The sequence below is a fragment of the Scyliorhinus torazame genome, chromosome 5 (assembly GCF_047496885.1).
Source record: "Scyliorhinus torazame isolate Kashiwa2021f chromosome 5, sScyTor2.1, whole genome shotgun sequence".
In the NCBI taxonomy this organism is placed as follows: Eukaryota; Metazoa; Chordata; class Chondrichthyes; order Carcharhiniformes; family Scyliorhinidae; genus Scyliorhinus; species Scyliorhinus torazame.
The window spans coordinates 191,169,241-191,190,079 of record NC_092711.1 but is presented as its reverse complement, the minus strand read 5'-3'; the positions used below and the strand labels follow the sequence as shown (position 1 = coordinate 191,190,079).

Here is a 20,839-nt window from a genome sequence, read left to right as displayed (position 1 = left end):
CATGTTGCAGCTGTATAGAACCTTAGTTAGGCCACACTTGGAGTATAGTGTTCAATTCTGGTCGCCACACTACCAGAGGGATGTGGAGGCTTTAGAGAGGGTGCAGAAGAGATTTACCAGAATGTTGCCTGGTATGGAGGGCATTAGCTATGAGGAGCGGTTGAATAAACTCGGTTTGGTCTCACTGGAATGAAGGAGGTTGAGGACCTGATAGAGGTCTACAAAATTATGAGGGGCATAGACATAGTGGATAGTCAGAGGCTTTCCCCCGGGGTAGAGGGGTCAATTACTTGGGGGCATAGGTTTAAGGTGAGAGGGGCAAGGTTTAGAGTAGATGTACGAGGCAAGTTTTTTACGCAGAGGGTAGTGGGTGCCTGGAACTCGCTACCGGAGGAGGTGGTGGAAGCAGGGACGATAGTAACATTTAAGGGGCATCTTGACAAATACATGAATAGGATGGGAATAGAGGGATACGGACCCAGGAAGTGTAGAAGATTGTAGTTTAGTCAGGCAGCATGGTTGGCACGGGCTTGGAGGGCCAAAGGGCCTGTTCCTGTGCTGTACATTTCTTTGTTCTTTTTCATGGGATAGTGGGAAATTTGGCCAGTTGGATAACGAAGTGGCAAACCAATAGAAGTCAGAGAGTGGTGGTGGATGGCAAATATTCAGCCTGGATCCCAGTTACCAGTGGCGTACTGCAGGGATCAGTTCTGGGTCCTCTGCTGTTTGTGATTTTCATTAATGACTTGGATGAGGGAGTTGAAGGGGGGGTCAGTAAATTTGCAGACGATACGAAGATTGGTGGAGTTGTGGATAGTGAGGAGGGCTGTTGTCGGCTGCAAAGAGACATAGATAGGATGCAGAGCTGGGCTGAGAAGTGGCAGATGGAGTTTATCCCTGAAAAGTGTGAGGTTGCCCATTTTGGAAGGACAAATATGAATGCGGAATACAGGGTTAACGGTTGAGTTCTTGGCAATGTGGAGGAGCAGAGAGATCTTGGGGTCTATGTTCATACATCTTTGAAAGTTGCCACTCAAGTGGATAGAGCTGTGAAAAGGCCTATGGTGTGCTAGCGTTCATTAACAGAGGGATTGAATTTAAGAGCCTAGAGGTGATGATGCAGCTGTACAAAACTTTGGTAAGGCCACATTTGGAGTACTGTGTACAGTTCTGGTCGCCTCATTTTAGGAAGGATGTGGACGCTTTGGAAAAGGTGCAAAGGAGATTTACCAGGATGTTGCCTGGAATGGAGAGTAGGTCTTACGAGGAAAGGTTGAGGGTGCTAGGCCTTTTCTCATTAGAACGGAGAAGGATGAGGGGCGACTTGATAGAGGTTTATAAGATGATCAGGGGAATAGATAGAGTAGACAGTCAGAGACTTTTTCCCCGGGTGGAACAAACCACTACAAGGGGACATAAATTGAAGGTGAATGGTGGAATATATAGGGGGGATGTCAGAGGTAGGTTCTTTACCCAGAGAGTAGTGGGGGCATGGAATGCACTGCCTGTGGAAGTAGTTGAGTCGGAAACATTAGGGACCTTCAAGCAGCTATTGGATAGGTACATGGATTACGGTAGAATCCTAAAGTGTAGATTAATTTGTTCTTAAGGGCAGCACGGTAGCATTGTGGATAGCACAATTGCTTCACAGCTCCAGGGTCCCAGGTTCGATTCCGGCTTGGGTCACTGTCTGTGCGGAGTCTGCACATCCTCCCCGTGTGTGCGTGGGTTTCCTCCGGGTGTAGGTTAGGTGGATTGGCCATGGTAAATTGCCCTTAGTGTCCCAAATTGCCCTTTGTGTTGAGTGGGGTTGCTGGGTTATGGGGATAGGGCGGAGGTGTTGACCTTGGGTAGGGTGCTCTTTCCAAGAGCTGGTGCAGACTCGATGGTCCGAATGGCCTCCTTCTGCACTGTAAATTCTATGATAATCTAGGACAAAGGTTCGGCACAACATCGTGGGCTGAAGGGCTGTATTTTCTATGTTCTATGTAACGATTCTGTGATTCTCTGATGTTTCTTTATCCTGCTGCTCCCTTCCCAGTGGTTCCCAGCTTCTGCTATTGTCCCGGATCTCTGCTTAACCAAATAATTCCTTCCCTTTCCCCTGCTCACCCTGTGCAGTGTGAGTCAGACTTCCTCTGGACACCGCCCCCGCCACCCCCCCCCCCCCCCCCACCCCCACCCCACCCCACCCCCACCCCACCCCAGTCCGTTTAACCATCAGCAGCTTTCTGCTTGTCTCGGTTTAGTTCAGATTTACAAGATTGCGAAATTAAGCTCCAAACCCGGCTTAATTGATTGCAGACAATCTGAAAATGTGCGTCGTGCTCACCAGGAAAATTTATTTTGATTACTGTCTGAACCCAATTAAATAAGCTTCTCATTTTAATCCGCACTAAACTTGCAGAAAAACAGTGAATATAAAGCCCCACGCAGTCAGACTTACAGATGTTAAGGTGACCTTTCATCTGAAAGGGAATAAATAGAATTATAATAGTTTATGAAAAGGGAACACTTTACAGCCTCCAGTAATCAAAATTAAGTTCAACAATTTTATATCATAATCTTTGCCCTATATACGTTTGTGTTTCCTTATCTCTTTCTTTTCCTCTCTCTTATTTTCTGTTCTTTACATTCAGACGGTTTCTGTGGCATCATTCACTCCTCATCTAGACACATCCTTTGTATCTTTACTTGTCCCATTCCTTTGATCTTGCACCATGAGACATTTTGTCAGTGAATCCCTCCCTTTCACAGATATTTTCTTCGGTTCTTCTTCCCAACCCCTTTCAATTGCTCATTAACCGGAAACGTTAATTCTGTTTCTCGGGGCGTCGCGGAGGCACAGTGGTTAGCACTGCTGCCTCACAGTGCTGAGGATTCGTGTTCAATCCCGGCTCTGGGTCACGGTCCGTATGGAGTTTGCACATTCTCCCCGTGTTTGCGTGGGTTTCACCCCCACAACCCAAAGATGTGCTGGTTAGGTGGATTGGCCACGCTGAATTGCCCCTTTATTGGAAAAATGAATTGGGTATTCGAAAAAAAAAATTAAATTCTGTTGCTCTCTCCACAGATTCTTCCAGACCTGCTGAGTGTTTTCACCTTTTACTGTTTTATTTCAGTTTTGAATATTCCTGATATTTTTATTTTGTGCAATCCCGACACACTACCTGGTCTTTATTAACAACTTACTTCAGATATTCATTTGCTATCTGTAGTTTACGTTTTGAACAGTGATTACTTATCGAGTTAGTTATCACTTATGACTGTTTTAAAATCTAGTTACAATGTTATCACGTCCCTCGTTTTCCTCGCACTTCCTGGCACTGATATTAAATCCTTACTCACCTTAAATGTAAGGATCAGCCCAGCTCCGACAGACCAGTCAATTTAATCGGAGTGTGGGGAAGCATTTGTAAGCAGATTTCAGGTAAAAAGTAATGGGGTACATTGGCGAGATCGTGCAGACACTGAGACAACGGATGAACGGATATCATGCGACAATCGGCAGGGAGGAGTGTTCCCTTGCATTTGGGGAACACTTCAGCAGTCAAGGGCATTCAGCCTCTGATCTTCGGGTAAGCATTCTCCAAGGTCCTTCAGGACACATGACAATGCAGAATCGCAGAGCAGAAATGGATAGCCAAGTTCCGCACACATGAGTATGGCCTCAAGGGGGATCTTGGATTGATGTCTCACTACATTTAACTCCCCACCATCTGGCCCTTGCAAAATCCTACCAACTGTCCGGGCTTGAGTCAATTCATACCTCTTTAACCTGTGATTATCCCTTGACCTCATTAACACGCCCCTGTCTGCTTCACCCTATGCCAGTGTTTATGTAGTTACATTGTGTACCTCGTGTTGCCCTATTATATATTTTCTTTTCTTTTCTTTTCTTTTCATGTACTTAATGATCTGCTCGCAGAAAAATACTTTTCACTGTACCTCGGTACACGTGACAATAAACAAATCCAATCCAATCCAATCTAATAAGACATAGGAGCAGAATTAGGTCACTCGGCCCATCGAGTCTGCTCCACCATGGCTGATATTTTTCTCATCCCCATTCTCCTGCCTTCTCCCCATCATGGCTGATATTTTTCTCATCCCCATTCTCCTGCCTTCTCCCCATGACCCCTGATCCCCTTATTAATCAAGACCCTATCTATCTCTGTCTTAAAGACACTTAGTGATTTGGCCTCCACAGCCTTCTGCGGCAAAGAGTTACACAGATTCACCACCCTCTGGCTGAAGAAATTCCTCCTCATCCCTGTTTTAAAGGATTGTCCCTTTAGTCTGAGATGGTATTCTCTGCTTCTAGTTTTTTCGACAAGTGGAAACATCCTCTCCATGTCCACTCTATCCAGGCCTCACAGTATCCTGTAAGTTTCAATAAGATCCACCCTCATCCTTCTAAACTCCAACAAGTACTTACCCAGAGTTTCTCACACTATAAGCTCTTCATTCCAGGGATCATTCTTGTGAACCTCCTCTGGACTCTTTCCAACTTGCACATCCTTCCTTAGATACGGGTCCCAAAACTGCTCACAATACTCCAAATAGGGTCTGACCAGAGCCTTATACAGCCTCAGAAGTACATCCCTGGTCTTGTATTCTAGCCCTCTTGACTTTAATGCTAATATTGCATTTGCCTTCCTAACTGCCGACTGAACCTGCACGTTAACCTTAAGAGAATCGTGAACAAGGACTCCCAAGTACCTTTGTGCTTCTGATTTCCTAAGCATCTCCCCATTTAGAAAATAGTCTATGCCTCCAATTCTTCTTCCAAAGTGCATAACCTGACACTTTTCTACATTGTGTTCCATCTGCCACTTCTTTGCGCAGTCGCACTGTCAGGTCCTGTGAAGATTTAATTACCTGCAAAGACTTGCATTCAAGTATCATCTTGCATCATTGGCTTTGTCCAAATATGCTGTGTTTGTGTACCCATCTCTTCACTCACCTGATGAAGGAGCTATGCTCCGAAATCTCATGATTCCAAATAAACCTGTTGGACTTCAGCCTAGTGTTGTAAGACTTCTTACTGAATAAAATAAGGAAGATCAGCTCGGATTACTGAAGGGAAATTTGCTTTTAACAAACTTGCAGGAGTTTGTGATTCCAGGGATAGCGGGACTGTCATATGAGGCGAGATTGACTAGGTTAGGATTGTTGTTGCTGGAGTTCAGAAGAATGAGGGGGGATCTCATAGAGACTTATAAAATTCTAACAGGACTAGACAGGGTAGATGCAGGGAAGATGTTCCGATGAGGAGTGTATCCAGAATCAGGGGTCACAGTCTGAGGATTCAGGGTAAACCATTTTAGACATTGATAAGGAGACATTCCGGCCCGTACACCATATCCCCGAATCCCTTTATTCTTTAGAAAGGTATCTATCTTTTTCTTAAAAACGTTTAAAGAAGGAGCCTCAACTGCTTCACTGGGCAAGTAATTCCAGAGATTCACAACCCTTTGGGTGAGGAAGTTCCTCCTAAATTCGGTCTTAAATCTACATCCCCTTATTTTGAGCCTATGCCCCCTAGTTCTGCTTTCCCCGACCAGTGGAAACAACCTGCCCGCATCTTTGGCTTTGTGAAGGGTAGGTCATGCCTCACAAACCTTATTGAGTTCTTTGAGAAGGTGACTGAACAGGTAGATGAGGGTAGAGCAGTTGATGTGGTGTATATGGATTTCAGCAAAGCGTTTGATAAGGTTCCCCACGGTAGGCTATTGCAGAAAATACGGAGGCTGGGGATTGAGGGTGATTTAGAGATGTGGATCAGAAATTGGCTAGCTGAAAGAAGACAGAGGGTGGTGGTTGATGGGAAATGTTCAGAATGGAGTACAGTCACAAGTGGAGTACCACAAGGATCTGTTCTGGGGCCGTTGCTGTTTGTCATTTTTATCAATGACCTAGAGGAAGGCGCAGAAGGGTGGGTGAATAAATTTGCAGACGATACTAAAGTCGGTGGTGTTGTCGATAGTGTGGAAGGATGTAGCAGGTTACAGAGGGATATAGATAAGCTGCAGAGCTGGGCTGAGAGGTGGCAAATGGAGTTTAATGTAGAGAAGTGTGAGGTGATTCACTTTGGAAGGAATAACAGGAATGCGGAATATTTGGCTAATGGTAAAGTTCTTGAAAATGTGGATGAGCAGAGGGATCTAGGTGTCCATGTACATAGATCCCTGAAAGTTGCCACCCAGGTTGATAGGGTTGTGAAGAAGGCCTATGGAGTGTTGGCCTTTATTGGTAGAGGGATTGAGTTCCGGAGTCGGGAGGTCATGTTGCAGCTGTACAGAACTCTGGTACGGCCGCATTTGGAGTATTGCGTACAGTTCTGGTCACCGCATTATAGGAAGGACGTGGAGGCTTTGGAGCGGGTGCAGAGGAGATTTACCAGGATGTTGCCTGGTATGGAGGGAAAATCTTATGAGGAAAGGCTGATGGACTTGAGGTTGTTTTCGTTGGAGAGAAGAAGGTTAAGAGGAGACTTAATAGAGGCATACAAAATGATCAGGGGGTTGGATAGGGTGGACAGTGAGAGCCTTCTCCCGCGGATGGAAATGGCTGGCACGAGGGGACATAGCTTTAAACTGAGGGGTAATAGATATAGGACAGAGGTCAGAGGTAGGTTCTTTACGCAAAGAGTAGTGAGGCCGTGGAATGCCCTACCTGCTACAGTAGTGAACTCGCCAACATTGAGGGCATTTAAAAGTTTATTGGATAAACATATGGATGATAATGGCATAGTGTAGGTTAGATGGCTTTTGTTTCGGTGCAACATTGTGGGCCGAAGGGCCTGTACTGCGCTGTATTGTTCTATGTTCTATGTTCTTTCTATCCTATCTATTCCCTTCATAATTTTATATGTTTCTATAAGATCCCCCCGCGTCCTTCTAAACTCCAATGAGTACAGTCCCAGTCTACTCAACCTCTCGTCATAATCTAATCCCCTCAACTCTGGGATCAACCTAGTGAATCTCCTCTGCACTCCCTCCAGTGCCAATATGTCCTTTCTCAGGTAAGGAGACCAAAACTGAACATAATACTCCAGATGTAGCCTCACCAACACCCTATACAATTGCAGCATAACCTCCCTAGTCCTGAACTCCATCCCTCTAGCAATGAAAGACAAAACTCGATTAGCCTTCTTAATCACCTGTTGCACCTGCACACCAACTTTTTGCGACTCGTGCACCAGTACACCCAGGTCCCTCTGTACAGCAGCATGTTTTAACATCTTACCGTTTAAATAATAATCCATTCTGCTGTTATTCCTCCCAAAATGGATAGCCTCACACTTGGCAACATTGAATTCCACCTGCCAGACGCTAGGCCGTTCACCTAACCTATCCAAATCCTTCTGCAGACTTCCGGTATCCTCTGCACTTTTTGCTTTACCACTCATCTTAGTGTCGTCTGCAAACTTTGACACATTGCACTTGGTCCCCAACTCCAAATCATCTATGTAAATTGTGAACAACTGCGGGCCTAACACTGATCCATGAGGGACCCCACTAGTTACAGGTTGCCAATCAGAGAAACACCCATTGATCCCCACTCTCTGCTTTCTGTTAGTTAACCAATCCTCTACCCATGCTACCACTTTATCCTCAATGCCATGCATCTTTAGTTTATGCAGCAAGCTTTTGTGTGGCACCTTGTCAAAAGCTTTCTGGAAATCCAGATATACCACATCCATTGGCTCCCCGTTATCTACTGCACTGGTAACGTCCTCAAAAAATTCTATCAAATTAGTCAGACACGACCTACCCTTTGTGAACCCATGCTGCATCAGCCCAATGGGACAATTTCCCTCCAGGTGCCCCGCTATTTCCTCCTTAATGATAGATTCCAGCATTTTCCCTACAACCGAAGTTAAGCTTACCGGCCTATAATTACCCGCTTTCTGCCGACCTCCTTTTTTAAACAGTGGTGTCACGTTTGCTACTTTCCAATCCTCTGGGACCACCCCAGAATCTAGTGAATTTTGATAAATTATCACTAGTGTGTTTACAATTTCCCTAGCCATCTCTTTTAACACTCTGGGATGCATCCCATCAGGGCCAGGAGACTTGTCTACCTATAACCCCATTAGCTTGCCCAATACTGCCTCCTTAGTGATTGCAATCATTTCAAGGTCCTCACCTATCATATCTTTATTTCCATCAGTCACTGGCATGTTATTTGTGTCTTCCACTGTGAAGACTGACCCAAAATACCTGTTCAGCTCCTCAGCCATTTCCCCGTCTCCTATTATTAAATCTCCCTTCTCATCTTCCAAAGGACCTTAGCCACTCTTTTTTGTCTTATATATTTGTCGAAGCTTTTACTATCTGCTTTTATGTTCTGAGCCAGTTTACTTTCATAGTCTACTTTACTCTTCTTTATAGCTTTTTTAGTAGCTTTCTGTTGTCCCCTAAAGACTTCCCAGTCCTCTAGTCTCCCACTAATTTTTGCCACTTTGTATGTTTTTTCCTTCAATTTGATACTCTCCCTCACCTCCTTAGATATCCACGGTCGATTTTTCCCCTTTCTACCGTCTTTCTTTTTTGTCGGTATGAACCTTTTCTGAACACTGTGAAAGATCGCTCGGAAGGTTCTCCACTGTTCCTCAACTGCTTCACCATGAGGTCTTTGCTCCCGGTCTACCTTAGCTAGTTCTTCTCTCATCCCATTGTAGTCGCCTTTGTTTAAGCACAAAACACTAGTGTTTGATTTTACCTTGTCATCCTCCAACTGTATTTTAAATTCCACCATATTGTGGTCGCTCCTTCCAAGAGGATCCCAAACTATGAGATCATTAATCAATCCTGCCTCATTACACGGGACCAGATCTAGGACCGCTTGTTCCCTTGTAGGTTCCATTACATACTGTTCCAGGAAATTATCCCGGACACATTCTATAAACTCCTCCTCAAGGCTGCCTTTACCAACCTGGTTAAACCAATCGACATGTAGATTAAAATCCCCCATGATAACCGCTGTACCATTTCTACATGCATCCGTTATTTCTTTGCTTATTGCCTGCCCTACCATCCTGTTACTATTTGGTGGCCTATAGACTACTCCTATCAGTGACCTTTTCGCCTTACTATTCCTGATTTTCACCCAAATTGATTCAACCTTGTCCTCCATAGCACCAATATCATCCCTTACTATTGCCCGGATGCCATCCTTAAACAACAAAGCTACACCACCGCCCTTACCGTCCATTCTATCCTTTCGTATAGTTTGATACCCTTGGATATTTAACTCCCAGTCGTGACCATCCTTTAACCATGTTTCAGTAATGGCCACTAAATCATAGTCATTCACGATGATTTGCGCCATGAACTCATTCACCTTATTCCGTATACTACAAGCATTCAAGTAAAGTACACTTATGCTGTTTTTTATGTCTTTGTTATGAATCCTAACACCTTGATCAGTAACTTTTCGCAAATTATTTTTCCTCTTACCCTTTCTCCTAATTTTCCTTGTCTTTGAACCCATATCTCTACAGAATAACCTGTCACGTAACCTGCTGCCTTGCTCTCCATTAACCATTATACTGTCCATAGCTTTACCCTTCCCTTCCCCTCAACTTGCTAGTTTAAAGTCCTTGTGACCAACCTATTTATCCTATTCGCTAGAACACTGGTCCCAGAATGGTTCAGGTGAAGACCGTCCCAACGGTACAGGTCCCTCCTGCCCCAGTACTGATTCCAATGCCCCATGAAATGGAATCCCTCTTTCCCGCACCACTCCTTTAGCCATGTGCTAACAAGGAGATGGCTCCTCCACAGTCCTCGAGGGAAAAAGGATAACAGGCTGTGGCATTTATGTAGAAGACGCGCAAGGACGCGCTTTAGAAGAGATAGCTTTAAAGTTGCCTGAACACTTAGGTTCGCAGGCAGCCGAGTTAGCAGCCATTGCTTACATTGTCCAGCACCCTGATTCATTTCCGACCCCTGTAGACATATATTCGGACAGTTTGTACGTCTGCAACAGCCTAACAGAATTCCTACCACAGTGGGAATTGAGAGGATTTATTTCCGCCGACGGAAAACCTCTACCCTCAGCCCCACTGCTCAAACATATCCTTCAGACAGCGAAAGGCAGGAAATATGGCATTGTTAAAGTAAGCAGTCACCATTGTTCCTCCCCACCCGGTAACGTGAAAGCTGACACCCTAGCAAAGGCAGGCTCACGACATGGCCACTTTTGGCAACCCCCAGAGAGTGCCCCAGTACTCGCAGTTCAGGTCTCACAGACCAACATCCAAGACCTAGCCCAGGCACAAAAAGAAGACGAAGCATTAAAAGAGATTTTAAAAGGGAACTTCCCAGCTCCCTATGAAAAGCTTAGGAATTCTTTGACGGTCCATGAGGGAATCGTTTTAAAAGATGGAATTTATGTAGTCCCCACCCAGGACAGGAATGAGGTAATTTGTAAATTCCATGACGGACATGGACACCAAGGGATTGAATCCACCCTTGCCCACCTCAGACCCCTCTGCTGGTGGCCTGATTTGAAAACCGACGTGTTCCATTACGTCGAGAACTGTTTAGTTTGTGCTCAGAACAACCCCGATAGGTATGCGAAAAAAGCCCAGCTACGACAATGGCCCGTGGACAAACCTTCAATTGGATTATATTGGTCCCCTCCCGCCCAGCAGAAATGGATACATGTATGTGTTAGTAGTGATAGACACATTTACGAAATGGGTCGAGGCGTTCACCTCGAGAACAAACATAGCCAAGTCCATGGTGAAGATCTTAACAGAGCTAATTTTTACGAGATGGAGACTCCCCCGTAGTATTGAGTCGGACCAAGGTTCCCACTTTACGGGCAGGGTCATGAAAAATGTGATGACGATATTTGGGATTCAACAAAAGTTCCACATTGCCTATCACCCGCAGTCCAGCGGCATTGTAGAGAGCATGAATCGGACACTAAAGGCCACACTTAGAAAATGGTGCAGCAGCACAACACAACATGGGACACAGTACTCCCATTCGCACTGATGTTTATTAGGAACATAGTGTCGAGCTCAACAGGATATACCCCCCATACCCTCATGACCGGACGATCCATGAAAGGTACCGAATACTTATTTGGACTTGATTTGGCCAGCCCTGCAGTCGCCGCCCGGACCCATGAGAAAGCAGTCCAGCACACGGTAGAGAATATTAAAGCAGCACAGCTCGCTGCAGCTGTTTGACTAGGCGCTAAACGAAAGCAGAGTAAGGCCTGCTTTGATAAAACAGTACGCCCAACAAAGTATACAGTTGGACAGCAAGTAATGGTCACCTTATACAACCCTAGCTCATTCCTCTCCCCTAAATTTGCAGGATCCTATTCAATCTCGGACAAAGTAAGCCCCTCAGTTTATAAAATCACATATCCAAACGGAAAATCAGGATGGTTCCATGTAAATCAGCTTAAGGTTTATGGAACACAGTGCAGCCACTCACACCACCTCTCATTGGCGATGGCAGACAATGAGGACCTGCCCACTGACAACCCGAGTTCCCCCTCCCCCAGCAGCATCAGCACGTCCACAGACTTGACCTTGACCACGCCCCAGAATCAAATTTCACCCTGACGCTTGATTCAGCTGCTAGCGGCAGAGATAGCGACAGCGACAGCACTACTGAAGCCCCTGAGAGACACGAACAAAGATCCCACGAACCAGGCTCCAGTCATTACAGGCCCAGAGACCCCGACCACGATACGCTCAGCCTCTTTGAAACAATTTATTTGCCCACACCGGAACCTGACCCGCCACTTGGCGATAGCGACAGCCCCCTTGCAACCTTCCTACGGAATACGAAACACTGGCACCATGACAATTTCTGTCGCCTGATGAGGAATGACGAAATGGACCCCACATCGGCACACGCCACATTAGCACGCAAACTGCATGAGCGAGTTTGGCACCCGGAGATGGTGATGACTCCAAGTCTGACTTCCACCATGGTAACCCCTTTGAAAATCTTTTTGAAATGGAACCTTGAAGTGTCCAGATGATGAGAGTCCAGAACCAATCGAGATTTACGGTGTCCAGTACTCTGATGGAGCCTGCCCGCTTTTCTTTTTCTAATTTGTTATTTTTAAATGTTGAATGTTTGTTATTTTTGCGACTATGTGTGTCGATCTCACCAAAATTTTTGATACAGTCTCTTCTTTCGGTCTCACACCAAATTTCTTGATGCACTTATAATTACTCTTCTGACACCACATGGCAGTTAGTGAAACAAGTTTGTTTGGAGCCATATATTTACCAATTCTTACTGCTCTTGGAAGGTCATGCAGGCAGTGGAGTAATGGCACTTATCCCCGCCCTACCTGAGGACCCCCTATACATTTGGTTAGCCAAGCTCGGGTAGTGGAGCAACGGCACTGATCACCGCCCTACCCGGGGATCCCACCTATTCTGCCCTGCCGCGGATCATACGCACCACCCCAGTCAGATACTTGGTTTTGAAACTCATTTGCTGTTCTTTTCTAGTCCTGTGGTTTAAAGAATGCTTCTTGCCACAACTTTTGCCCTTTCTGGCAACCCTTCGGTTGCTATCACCCACATACTATTTACATGTCAGAAACACTTGGTTCGAAAAACAAGTTTGCAGAGGACGGAGAAATTGTCCACCTACTCAGCCAAACAACCACAGGCTGCGAGAGTGCTCGCACTGTGACAGAATTTTTTTTCGGATGTCTTGTCTCCGCAAATGGTTGTTTAAAAAAAAAATGAGGGATTCACATATGGTGACGATTCTAATGGAACATTGACATTAAGGAGAAACAGACAGACATACGAGATGTTAAACAACACAATTATAACAGAAACTATGCTTGTTCCCCTAGGAAGATACGAAGATACTCGACGGCGAAGGAAAGCCCGAATAAGATGAAGACGACCCTGATGATCGCCATCATGATCGTCGCTGGAACAGTCCAGTTGTGCACATTACCCACCTCTACCCCCCTCACCACACAGACCCCGAACACGACTACCCAACACAACACCCCCAGCCCGGACACTACACCACACATGCATCCAGCCACCAATACCCCCACATGGTGTGAGAATCTCGTTAAGTGGTATTCACTGTCCCGCACAGTGGAAGCCTTACTAGTGATAGCCATATTGTGCAGTGTTATCCAGACAATTAGATTGCGAAAATGGAGGAGGAGTGCCTCCCGCCCTTCAGTATACACATTTAGAGACCCTTTCCTCAGACTCCAACAAACCCCACACTCTGAACATTCCGCTTTAATAAAATCCGCAGTTGTTATTTTTGTTAATAAAGTAACTTCTCTGTATGTGAATGTTAGTGATAGGAAGTAATGTGATGCTGCTATCGGATTTTTGTATTGTAAGATAAGTTCTTTGATTGTTAAATAGTAGTCTTGTTAGAGACAGTTAGAGGTTCCCCTTTTACTGAATGTTAAATGGCCCCTCAGAAATTCTTAGATATGTGTTGTTTAGGGACAATTAGGTAAATGTTTTTTGACCCAGAGGACAGAGTAGACTAGAACCTGTCCTTGGTTAAGGGTACCTGGCATTTCAGAGAGCAAAGAAGACCCAGTATTGTGATCCTTCACGCTTCGCGTTGAGGATCAAGAGGACGGAGTGTAGCCATCTGGGATGGCCACTTCCAACTAGGTACAGAGAAATTTGCAAAGCTTGGCGGGTAAAATGGACAAGCCAAGACTCAGGTAGGCTTAGAGCCTGAAATGCATATTCAGAAGCAAGAAACCCAGACGGTATCGAAACTCCATCCAATTAGCATGTTAATGGGGCCGATTAGCATTTGATGGCCCATCTTCACCAAAACAAAGGACTGGTACTCAAGCAACCGGGACAGTCCCAGACATTTCGGCGCCACTCCCTGTTCAAGGGAAACGCAAACAATGGGGTCAGTGACCGCTTGGGACATGCCCAGCCATCCAGATCTCCGCCCACTTATTGATTAAGGAATCGAACAGAGTGATCAGGGATCACCCAATTAGTAAGGCCCAAACGGAAGGACCACCCAAAAGTCGCGAAAACCGCCTGAGTATAAGAAGAAGAGTTTGCCATATGTTCTCTGTGTGTTCCCAATTGGCACATCAAGCAGATGTTTGTGATTCTCTTTAATCCAGACATGGGTGCAAATTTCATGATTCGGAACATGGGGATGACCTTGGTGTACATTGAGCACCTAATCGCAAAGACCCAGTGAAGAGTCTGGAAAAAAATACTGAGATTGCCCACGTGAAAATGATATCAAGTGTAAAGGATGGAGGGAGGAGAGGGATAAGGTGCGTGTTCCCTTATTCATTTCCCTGCCTCATTTGTTTTCTCTCTTTCCTCACATAGGGACATAGATTAGATGAGAGATTCATCAGAGACCACAACTGAAGTACAGTCCTTATTTAACAGAAGATTCAAATGTTTTAGAAGCAGTTAAGAGAAGGTTTACGAGTGCAATACCAGGAATGGGTGGATTGTTTTATAAGAAATCTCTGGGCAGGTTGGGGTTGTATCCTCTGGAGCTCAGAAGAATAAGAGGTGCCTTGATTGAAACATTTGAGACCCTGAAGGGTCTTGACAGGTGGAAAGGTTGTTTCCTCTTTGGGAGAATCTAGAAATAGGATTAATTGTTTAAAAGTGAGGCGTCGCCTACTTAAGACAGAGATGAGGAGAACATGTTTTCTCTCAGAGTCAGGAGTCTTTGAAACTCCCTTCCTCAAAACACAGTGGAAACAGAATCTTTGAATATTTTAAAGGCAGAGCTGGATCGATTTTTGATAAGCAAGAACATAAAGGTTGACTGTGATAGGCAGGAATGTGAAGTCGAAGTTAGAATCAGATCAGCCATGATCTTATTGAATGACAAAACAGGATTGAGGGGACTCTGGCTCCTAATTGGTAACTTTGTATAGCTTCCCCTCTACATTATTTCTGCATAAATTGACAACATAATTTGATATATTTAGCTGTAATCGGAACCGAACGACAGAATATGATCTTTAATTCAACATTATTGTCTTCCAATGAGATCCAGAATATGCCCTATCCTCGCTGCAATAGGTAATAGGTATGCGCAGTGCCAGGCAGTGACTAGAGCATGCGCAGTCGGGGCTCTAATTAGAGCATGCGCAATTCGAATGCTGGAACGATAGACGCGGTCTGAGACGGTCGTGTTGGGTCAGCTAGGAGAGCAGAAGAGGAACTGAGGCAGAGGGAGAATAAAACCAGAAGGTGAACGCGAAGGTTTCATGATCATTTTCTGTCGGCAGGAAAATGCGAATATGAAGGTTCCGTGGCACATTTGCACCGATTTGGCGGCCACGGCCTTTTCCCCGATGACACACCAGGATTAACTGACGCCATCTTTATGTGAGGCAATGTGCAACAGTGCGCATGTGCAGCCGCCATCTTTATGGGGGCCACTGTGCAGCAATTTAAGCAAATGTGGAAAAAAAATAATTGGGAATTGTTCAGGAATCCGGAATTAGAGGAAGTGAAGATATCTCGGAGGACTGTGATGTTAAAGGAGGTTAAAGAGATAGGAGCAGGACCATGGAGGGATTTGAGAGCGAGAAATTTAAACATTTAGTATTTCTTAATCTGGGGCCACTGTAGGTCGGTGAACACGAGTGATGGGTGAACAAGACTTGGTGCGAGTTAACACATGGGCAGCAGAGTTTTGGATAACCCCAAGATTACAGGGAGGTTGAACGTGGCAGGCTGGTCAGGAGTCCGTTAAGGTAATTAAGTCCAGAGGTACCAAAAGAGAGTTTCAGCAGCAGATGAGCTGAGATTTCGGTGGAGTGGGGTGGAAATAGACGATATTGGTGATGATGTGGATATGCGGTTGGCAGACCATCTTGGGGTGAAGTATTTCCACATGATTGTGAACAGTCTGGTTCAAAATCAGGCAGCTGTCCGTCGAGGTATTGATTGGCGTCTAGGGAATGGAGTTTGCATCAGGGACTGAAGACAATGACTTGAATCTTCAAAATATTTAAAAGGAGGAAATTTCTGTCCATCCCGTCCTGGATACCAGACAAGTCAGGTCAGTGTGTGACTTGTGAGGGAACTTGGAGGTGACTATGTTCACATACACCTGCTACACTGGTCCTTGTAGTTGGTGAATTTTGAGATATTTAAAAAGTGGTCAAACTGAAGGGAGATAAAATCCCTCTAATTCTCCACCTCTCCCTGCTATTAGTGGGGACAGGGTCTTGTCTAGGCCCAGACTGGGTGGCAGGTTCCCTTCCCTGAAGGACATTATGTAAACCAGTTGAGTTTTTACAGCAATCCAGCACCTTTCATGGTCTCTTTTTATCGTAGTGGCTCCAGATATTTCGAGATTCATTCAACTCAATTTCCCAACCTGTTTTTGTGGGTTCTCTCTCACTTCCTTTTTTCTGTTTTAAATCAACTTCACAGGGTATTAGAAGGTAAAGATTTGCAGTCAGGAAACTGACACCAGTGATCACATCAAGATGACAGTCGGCGAATTTAATGGGAACTTGAAAATCATCGGATTTTGAACATGGAAGGAAAAAGCACCGTTCGCAGTGGGGAGAAACCATACACGTGTTCTTTGTGTGGACGAGGCTTCAGCCATTCATCTGGCCTGTCAAAACACAAGCGCAGCCACTCTGGGGAGAAACCGTGGGAATGTGGGGACTGTGGGAAGGGGTTCAGTTACCCGTCTGAACTGGAAACCCATCGACACCGTCACACTGGGGAATGGCCACTCACCTGCTCCACGTGTGGGAAAGGATTTACTGATTCCTCAAACCTTCTGAAACACCAACGAGTTCACACTGGGGAGCGACCATTCACCTGCTCTGCATGTACGAAAAGATTTACACAACTATCCCACCTATTGACTCACCAGCGAGTTCACACTGGGGAGAGGCCGTTCACCTGCTCCGAGTGTGGGAAGGGATTCACTGATTCATCCACACTGCTCAAACACCAGCGAATTCACAGCGGGGAGAGACCATTTAAATGCTCAGACTGTGCAAAGTGCTATAAAAGCTCTTGGGAACTGATGTCCCATCAACGTGTTCACACAGACGAGAAACCTTTCAGATGCTCTTTCTGTGAGACTGGGTTCAAACGATTGTCTCAACTCACTGAACACCAGAGAGTTCACACTGGGGAGAATCCATTCACCTGCTCCCATTGTGAGAAGGGATTCGCTCGGTCATCCCACCTGCTGAGACATCAGCAAATTCACACGGGGGAGAGGCCATTCATCTGCTCCGAGTGTAGGAAGGGGTTCACTGATTCCTCGAATCTCCTGAAACACCAGCGAGTTCACACTGGGGAGAGACCATTCACTTGCTCTGCATGTACAAAAAGATTTAAACAACTATCCCACCTATTGACGCACCAGCGAGTTCACACTGGGGAGAGGCCGTTCACCTGCTCCGAGTGTGGGTTGAGATTCGCTGATTCATCCACACTGTTCAAACACCAGCAAATTCACAGTGGGGCGAGACCTTTTAAATGCCCAGAATGTGGGAAGTGCCATAAAAGTACCAGGGAGCTGATGTCCCATCAACGTGTTCACACTGATGAGAGACCGTTCAGGTGCTTTCACTGTGGCACTGGGTTCAGGTGGTCATCTCAACTCACTGCACACCAGCGACTTCACACTGGGGAGAATCCTTTCACCTGCTCCGAATGTGGGAAGGGCTTCACTCAGTCATCTCACCTGCTGAGACACCAGCGAGTTCACACTGGGGAGAGGCCATTCACCTGCTCCGAGTGTGGGAAGAGTTTCACTACCTCCTCCAATCTGCGGACACACCAGCGAGTTGACAAGAAACTACAGTGTTCACCAGCGAGTTCACAAGAAACTTAATCATATCCAGGAATCAACCATGTCCATTTTATCTGCTTCTGTGATGTTAATAAACTCCAGCCCAAATAGGTTTTAATATTCTAGATAAAGTCAAATAAATCAGCTTTCTCTTAAAAGCAGTGTGTATTTTTAATATCTGTAACACAAGTTATCTCCTTTTGAAGGACTGTCCCCATCCCTTCCATCCTCACCTGCAATAAGTGTGAGGAGGTCATGGAGCTTCTTTGCTGCTCCCCTCTCTTCTATTAGCCGACCAGGATAAACTGTCTCCAAAGTTTCCTTTGTCTGAACCCTGAACCCACATCTTTCTCCAGTTTAACTCCAATCTCCCCATATGTTCTCTTTGTGCTTGTTGATTTAACTTTCCAAATATTGACTGGAAACACGATAGTTCGAGTACTTTAGATGGGTCCGTTTTTGTCCAATGTGTGCAGGAGGGTTTCCTGACACAGTATGTAGATAGGCCAACGAGAGGCGAGGCCACATTGGATTTGGTACTGGGTAATGAACCAGGACAGGTGTTAGATTTGGAGGTGATAGTGACCACAATTCGATTACGTTTACTTTAGTGATGGAAAGGGATAGGTATATACCGCAGGGCAAGAGTTATATCTGGGGGAAAGGCAATTATGATGCGATGATGCAAGACTTAGGATGCATCGGATGGAGAGGAAAACTGCAGGGGATGGGCACAATGGAAATGTGGAGCTTGTTCAAGGAACAGCTACTGCGTGTCCTTGATAAGTATGTACCTGTCAGGCAGGGAGGAAGTGGTCGAGCAAGGGAACCGTGGTTGACTAAAGCAGTCGAAACACTTGTCAAGAGGAAGAAGGAGGCTTATGTAGAGATGAGACATGAAGGTTCAGTTAGGGCGCTCGAGTTACAAGTTAGCTAGGAAGGACCTAAAGAGAGCGCTCAGAAGAGCCAGGAGGGGACATGACAAGTCTTTGGCAGGTAGGATCAAGGATAACCCTAAAGCTTTCTATAGATATGTCAGGAATAAACGAATGACGAGGGTAAGAGTAGTGCCAGTCAAGGACAGTAGCGGGAAGTTGTGCGTGGAGTCCGAGGAGATAGGAGATATTTTTTGTCAGTTCAACAGGAAAAAGACAACGTTGTCGAGGAGAATACTGAGATGCAGGCTACTAGACTAGAAGGGCTTGAGGTTCAAAAGAACTAGGAGCAGGAGTAGGCCATTTGTTGAGGGATTGAGTTCCGGAGTCAGGAGGTCATGTTGCAGCTGTACAGAACTCTGGTACGGACACATTTGGAGTATTGCGTACAGTTCTGGTCACCGCATTATAGGAAGGACGTGGAGGCTTTGGAGCGGGTGCAGAGGAGATTTACCAGGATGTTGCCTGGTATGGAGGGAAAATCTTATGAGGAAAGGCTGATGGACTTGAGGTTGTTTTCGTTGGCGAGAAGAATGTTAAGAGGAGCCTTAATAGAGGCATACAAAATGATCAGGGGGTTGGATAGGGTGGACAGTGAGAGCCTTCTCCCGCGGATGGAAATGGCTGGCGCGAGGGGACATCGCTTTAAACTGAGGGGTAATAGATATAGGACAGAGGTCAGAGGTAGGTTCTTTACGCAAAGAGTAGTGAGGCCGTGGAATGCCCTACCTGCTACAGTAGTGAACCCGCCAACATTGAGGGCATTTAAAAGTTTATTGGATAAACATATGGATGATAATGGCATAATGTAGGTTAGATGGCTTTTGTTTCGGTGCAACATCGTGGGCCGAAGGGCCTGTACTGCGCTGTATCGTTCTATGTTCTATCTGGCCCCTCGAGCCTGCTCCACCATTCAATGAGATCATGGCTGATCTTTTGTGGACTCAGCTCCACTTTCCGGCCCGAACACCATAACCCTTAATCCCTTTATTCTTCAAAAAACTATCTATCTTCATCTTAAAAACATTTAATGAAGGAGCCTCTACTGCTTCACTGGGCAAGGAATTCCATAGATTCACAACCCTTTGGGTGAAGAAGTTCCTCCTAAACTCAGTCCTAAATCTACTTCCCCTTATTTTGAGGCTATGCCCCCTAGTTCTGCTTTCACCCGCCAGTGGAAACAACCTGCCCGCATCTATCCTATCTATTCCCTTCATAATTTTATATGTTTCAATAAGAACCCCCCTCGTCCTTCTAAATTCCAACGAGTACAGTCCCAGTCTACTCAACCTCTCCTCGTAATCCAACTCCTTCAGCTCTGGGATTAACCTAGTGAATCTCCTCTGCACACCCTCCAGTGCCAGTACGTCCTTTCTCAAGTAAGGAGACCAAAACGGGACACAATACTCCAGGTGTGGCCTCACTAACACCTTATACAATTGCAGCATAACCTCCCTAGTCTTAAACCCCATCCCTCTAGCAATGAAGGACAAAATTCAATTTGCCTTCTTAATCACCTGTTGCATCTGTAAACCAACTTTTTGCGACTCATGCACTAGCACACCCAGGTCTCTGCACAGCAGCAAGTTTTAATATTTTATCATTTAAATAATAATCCCTTTTGCTGTTATTCCAACCAAAATGGATAATCTCACATTTGTCAACATTGTATTCCATCTGCCAGACCCTAGCCCATTCACTTAGCCTATCCAAATCCCTCTGCAGACTTCCGGTATCCTCTGCACTTTTTGCTTTACCACTTATCTTAGTGTCATCTGCAAACTTGGACACATTGCCCTTGGTCCCCAACTCCAAATCATCTATGTAAATTGTGAACAGTTGTGGGTCCAACACTGATCCCTGAGGGACACCACTACCTACTGATTGCCAACCAGAGAAACACCCATTAATCCCCACTCTTTGCTTTCTATTAATTAAACAATCCTCTATCCATGCTACTACTTTTCCCTTAATGCCATGCATCTTTATCTTATGCAGTAACCTTTTGTGTGGCACCTTGTCAAAGGCTTTCTGGAAATCCAGATATACCACATCCATTGGCTCCCTGTTATCTACAGC

General features: G+C 45.5%; 1 protein-coding gene across 1 annotated transcript in view; it reads left to right on the top strand.

Moving 5' to 3' along the window:
• Positions 1-17,983, top strand: part of LOC140420851 (uncharacterized) — a 91,993-nt gene extending 74,010 nt beyond the window's left edge. Inside the window, exon 3 of the mRNA XM_072504940.1 lies at positions 16,613-17,983. Coding sequence (XP_072361041.1) covers positions 16,613-17,867 — 1,255 coding nt within the window. The 3' untranslated portion in view covers positions 17,868-17,983. The remainder of the gene's footprint in view (positions 1-16,612) is intronic.
• Positions 17,984-20,839: the final 2,856 nt, after the last annotated feature.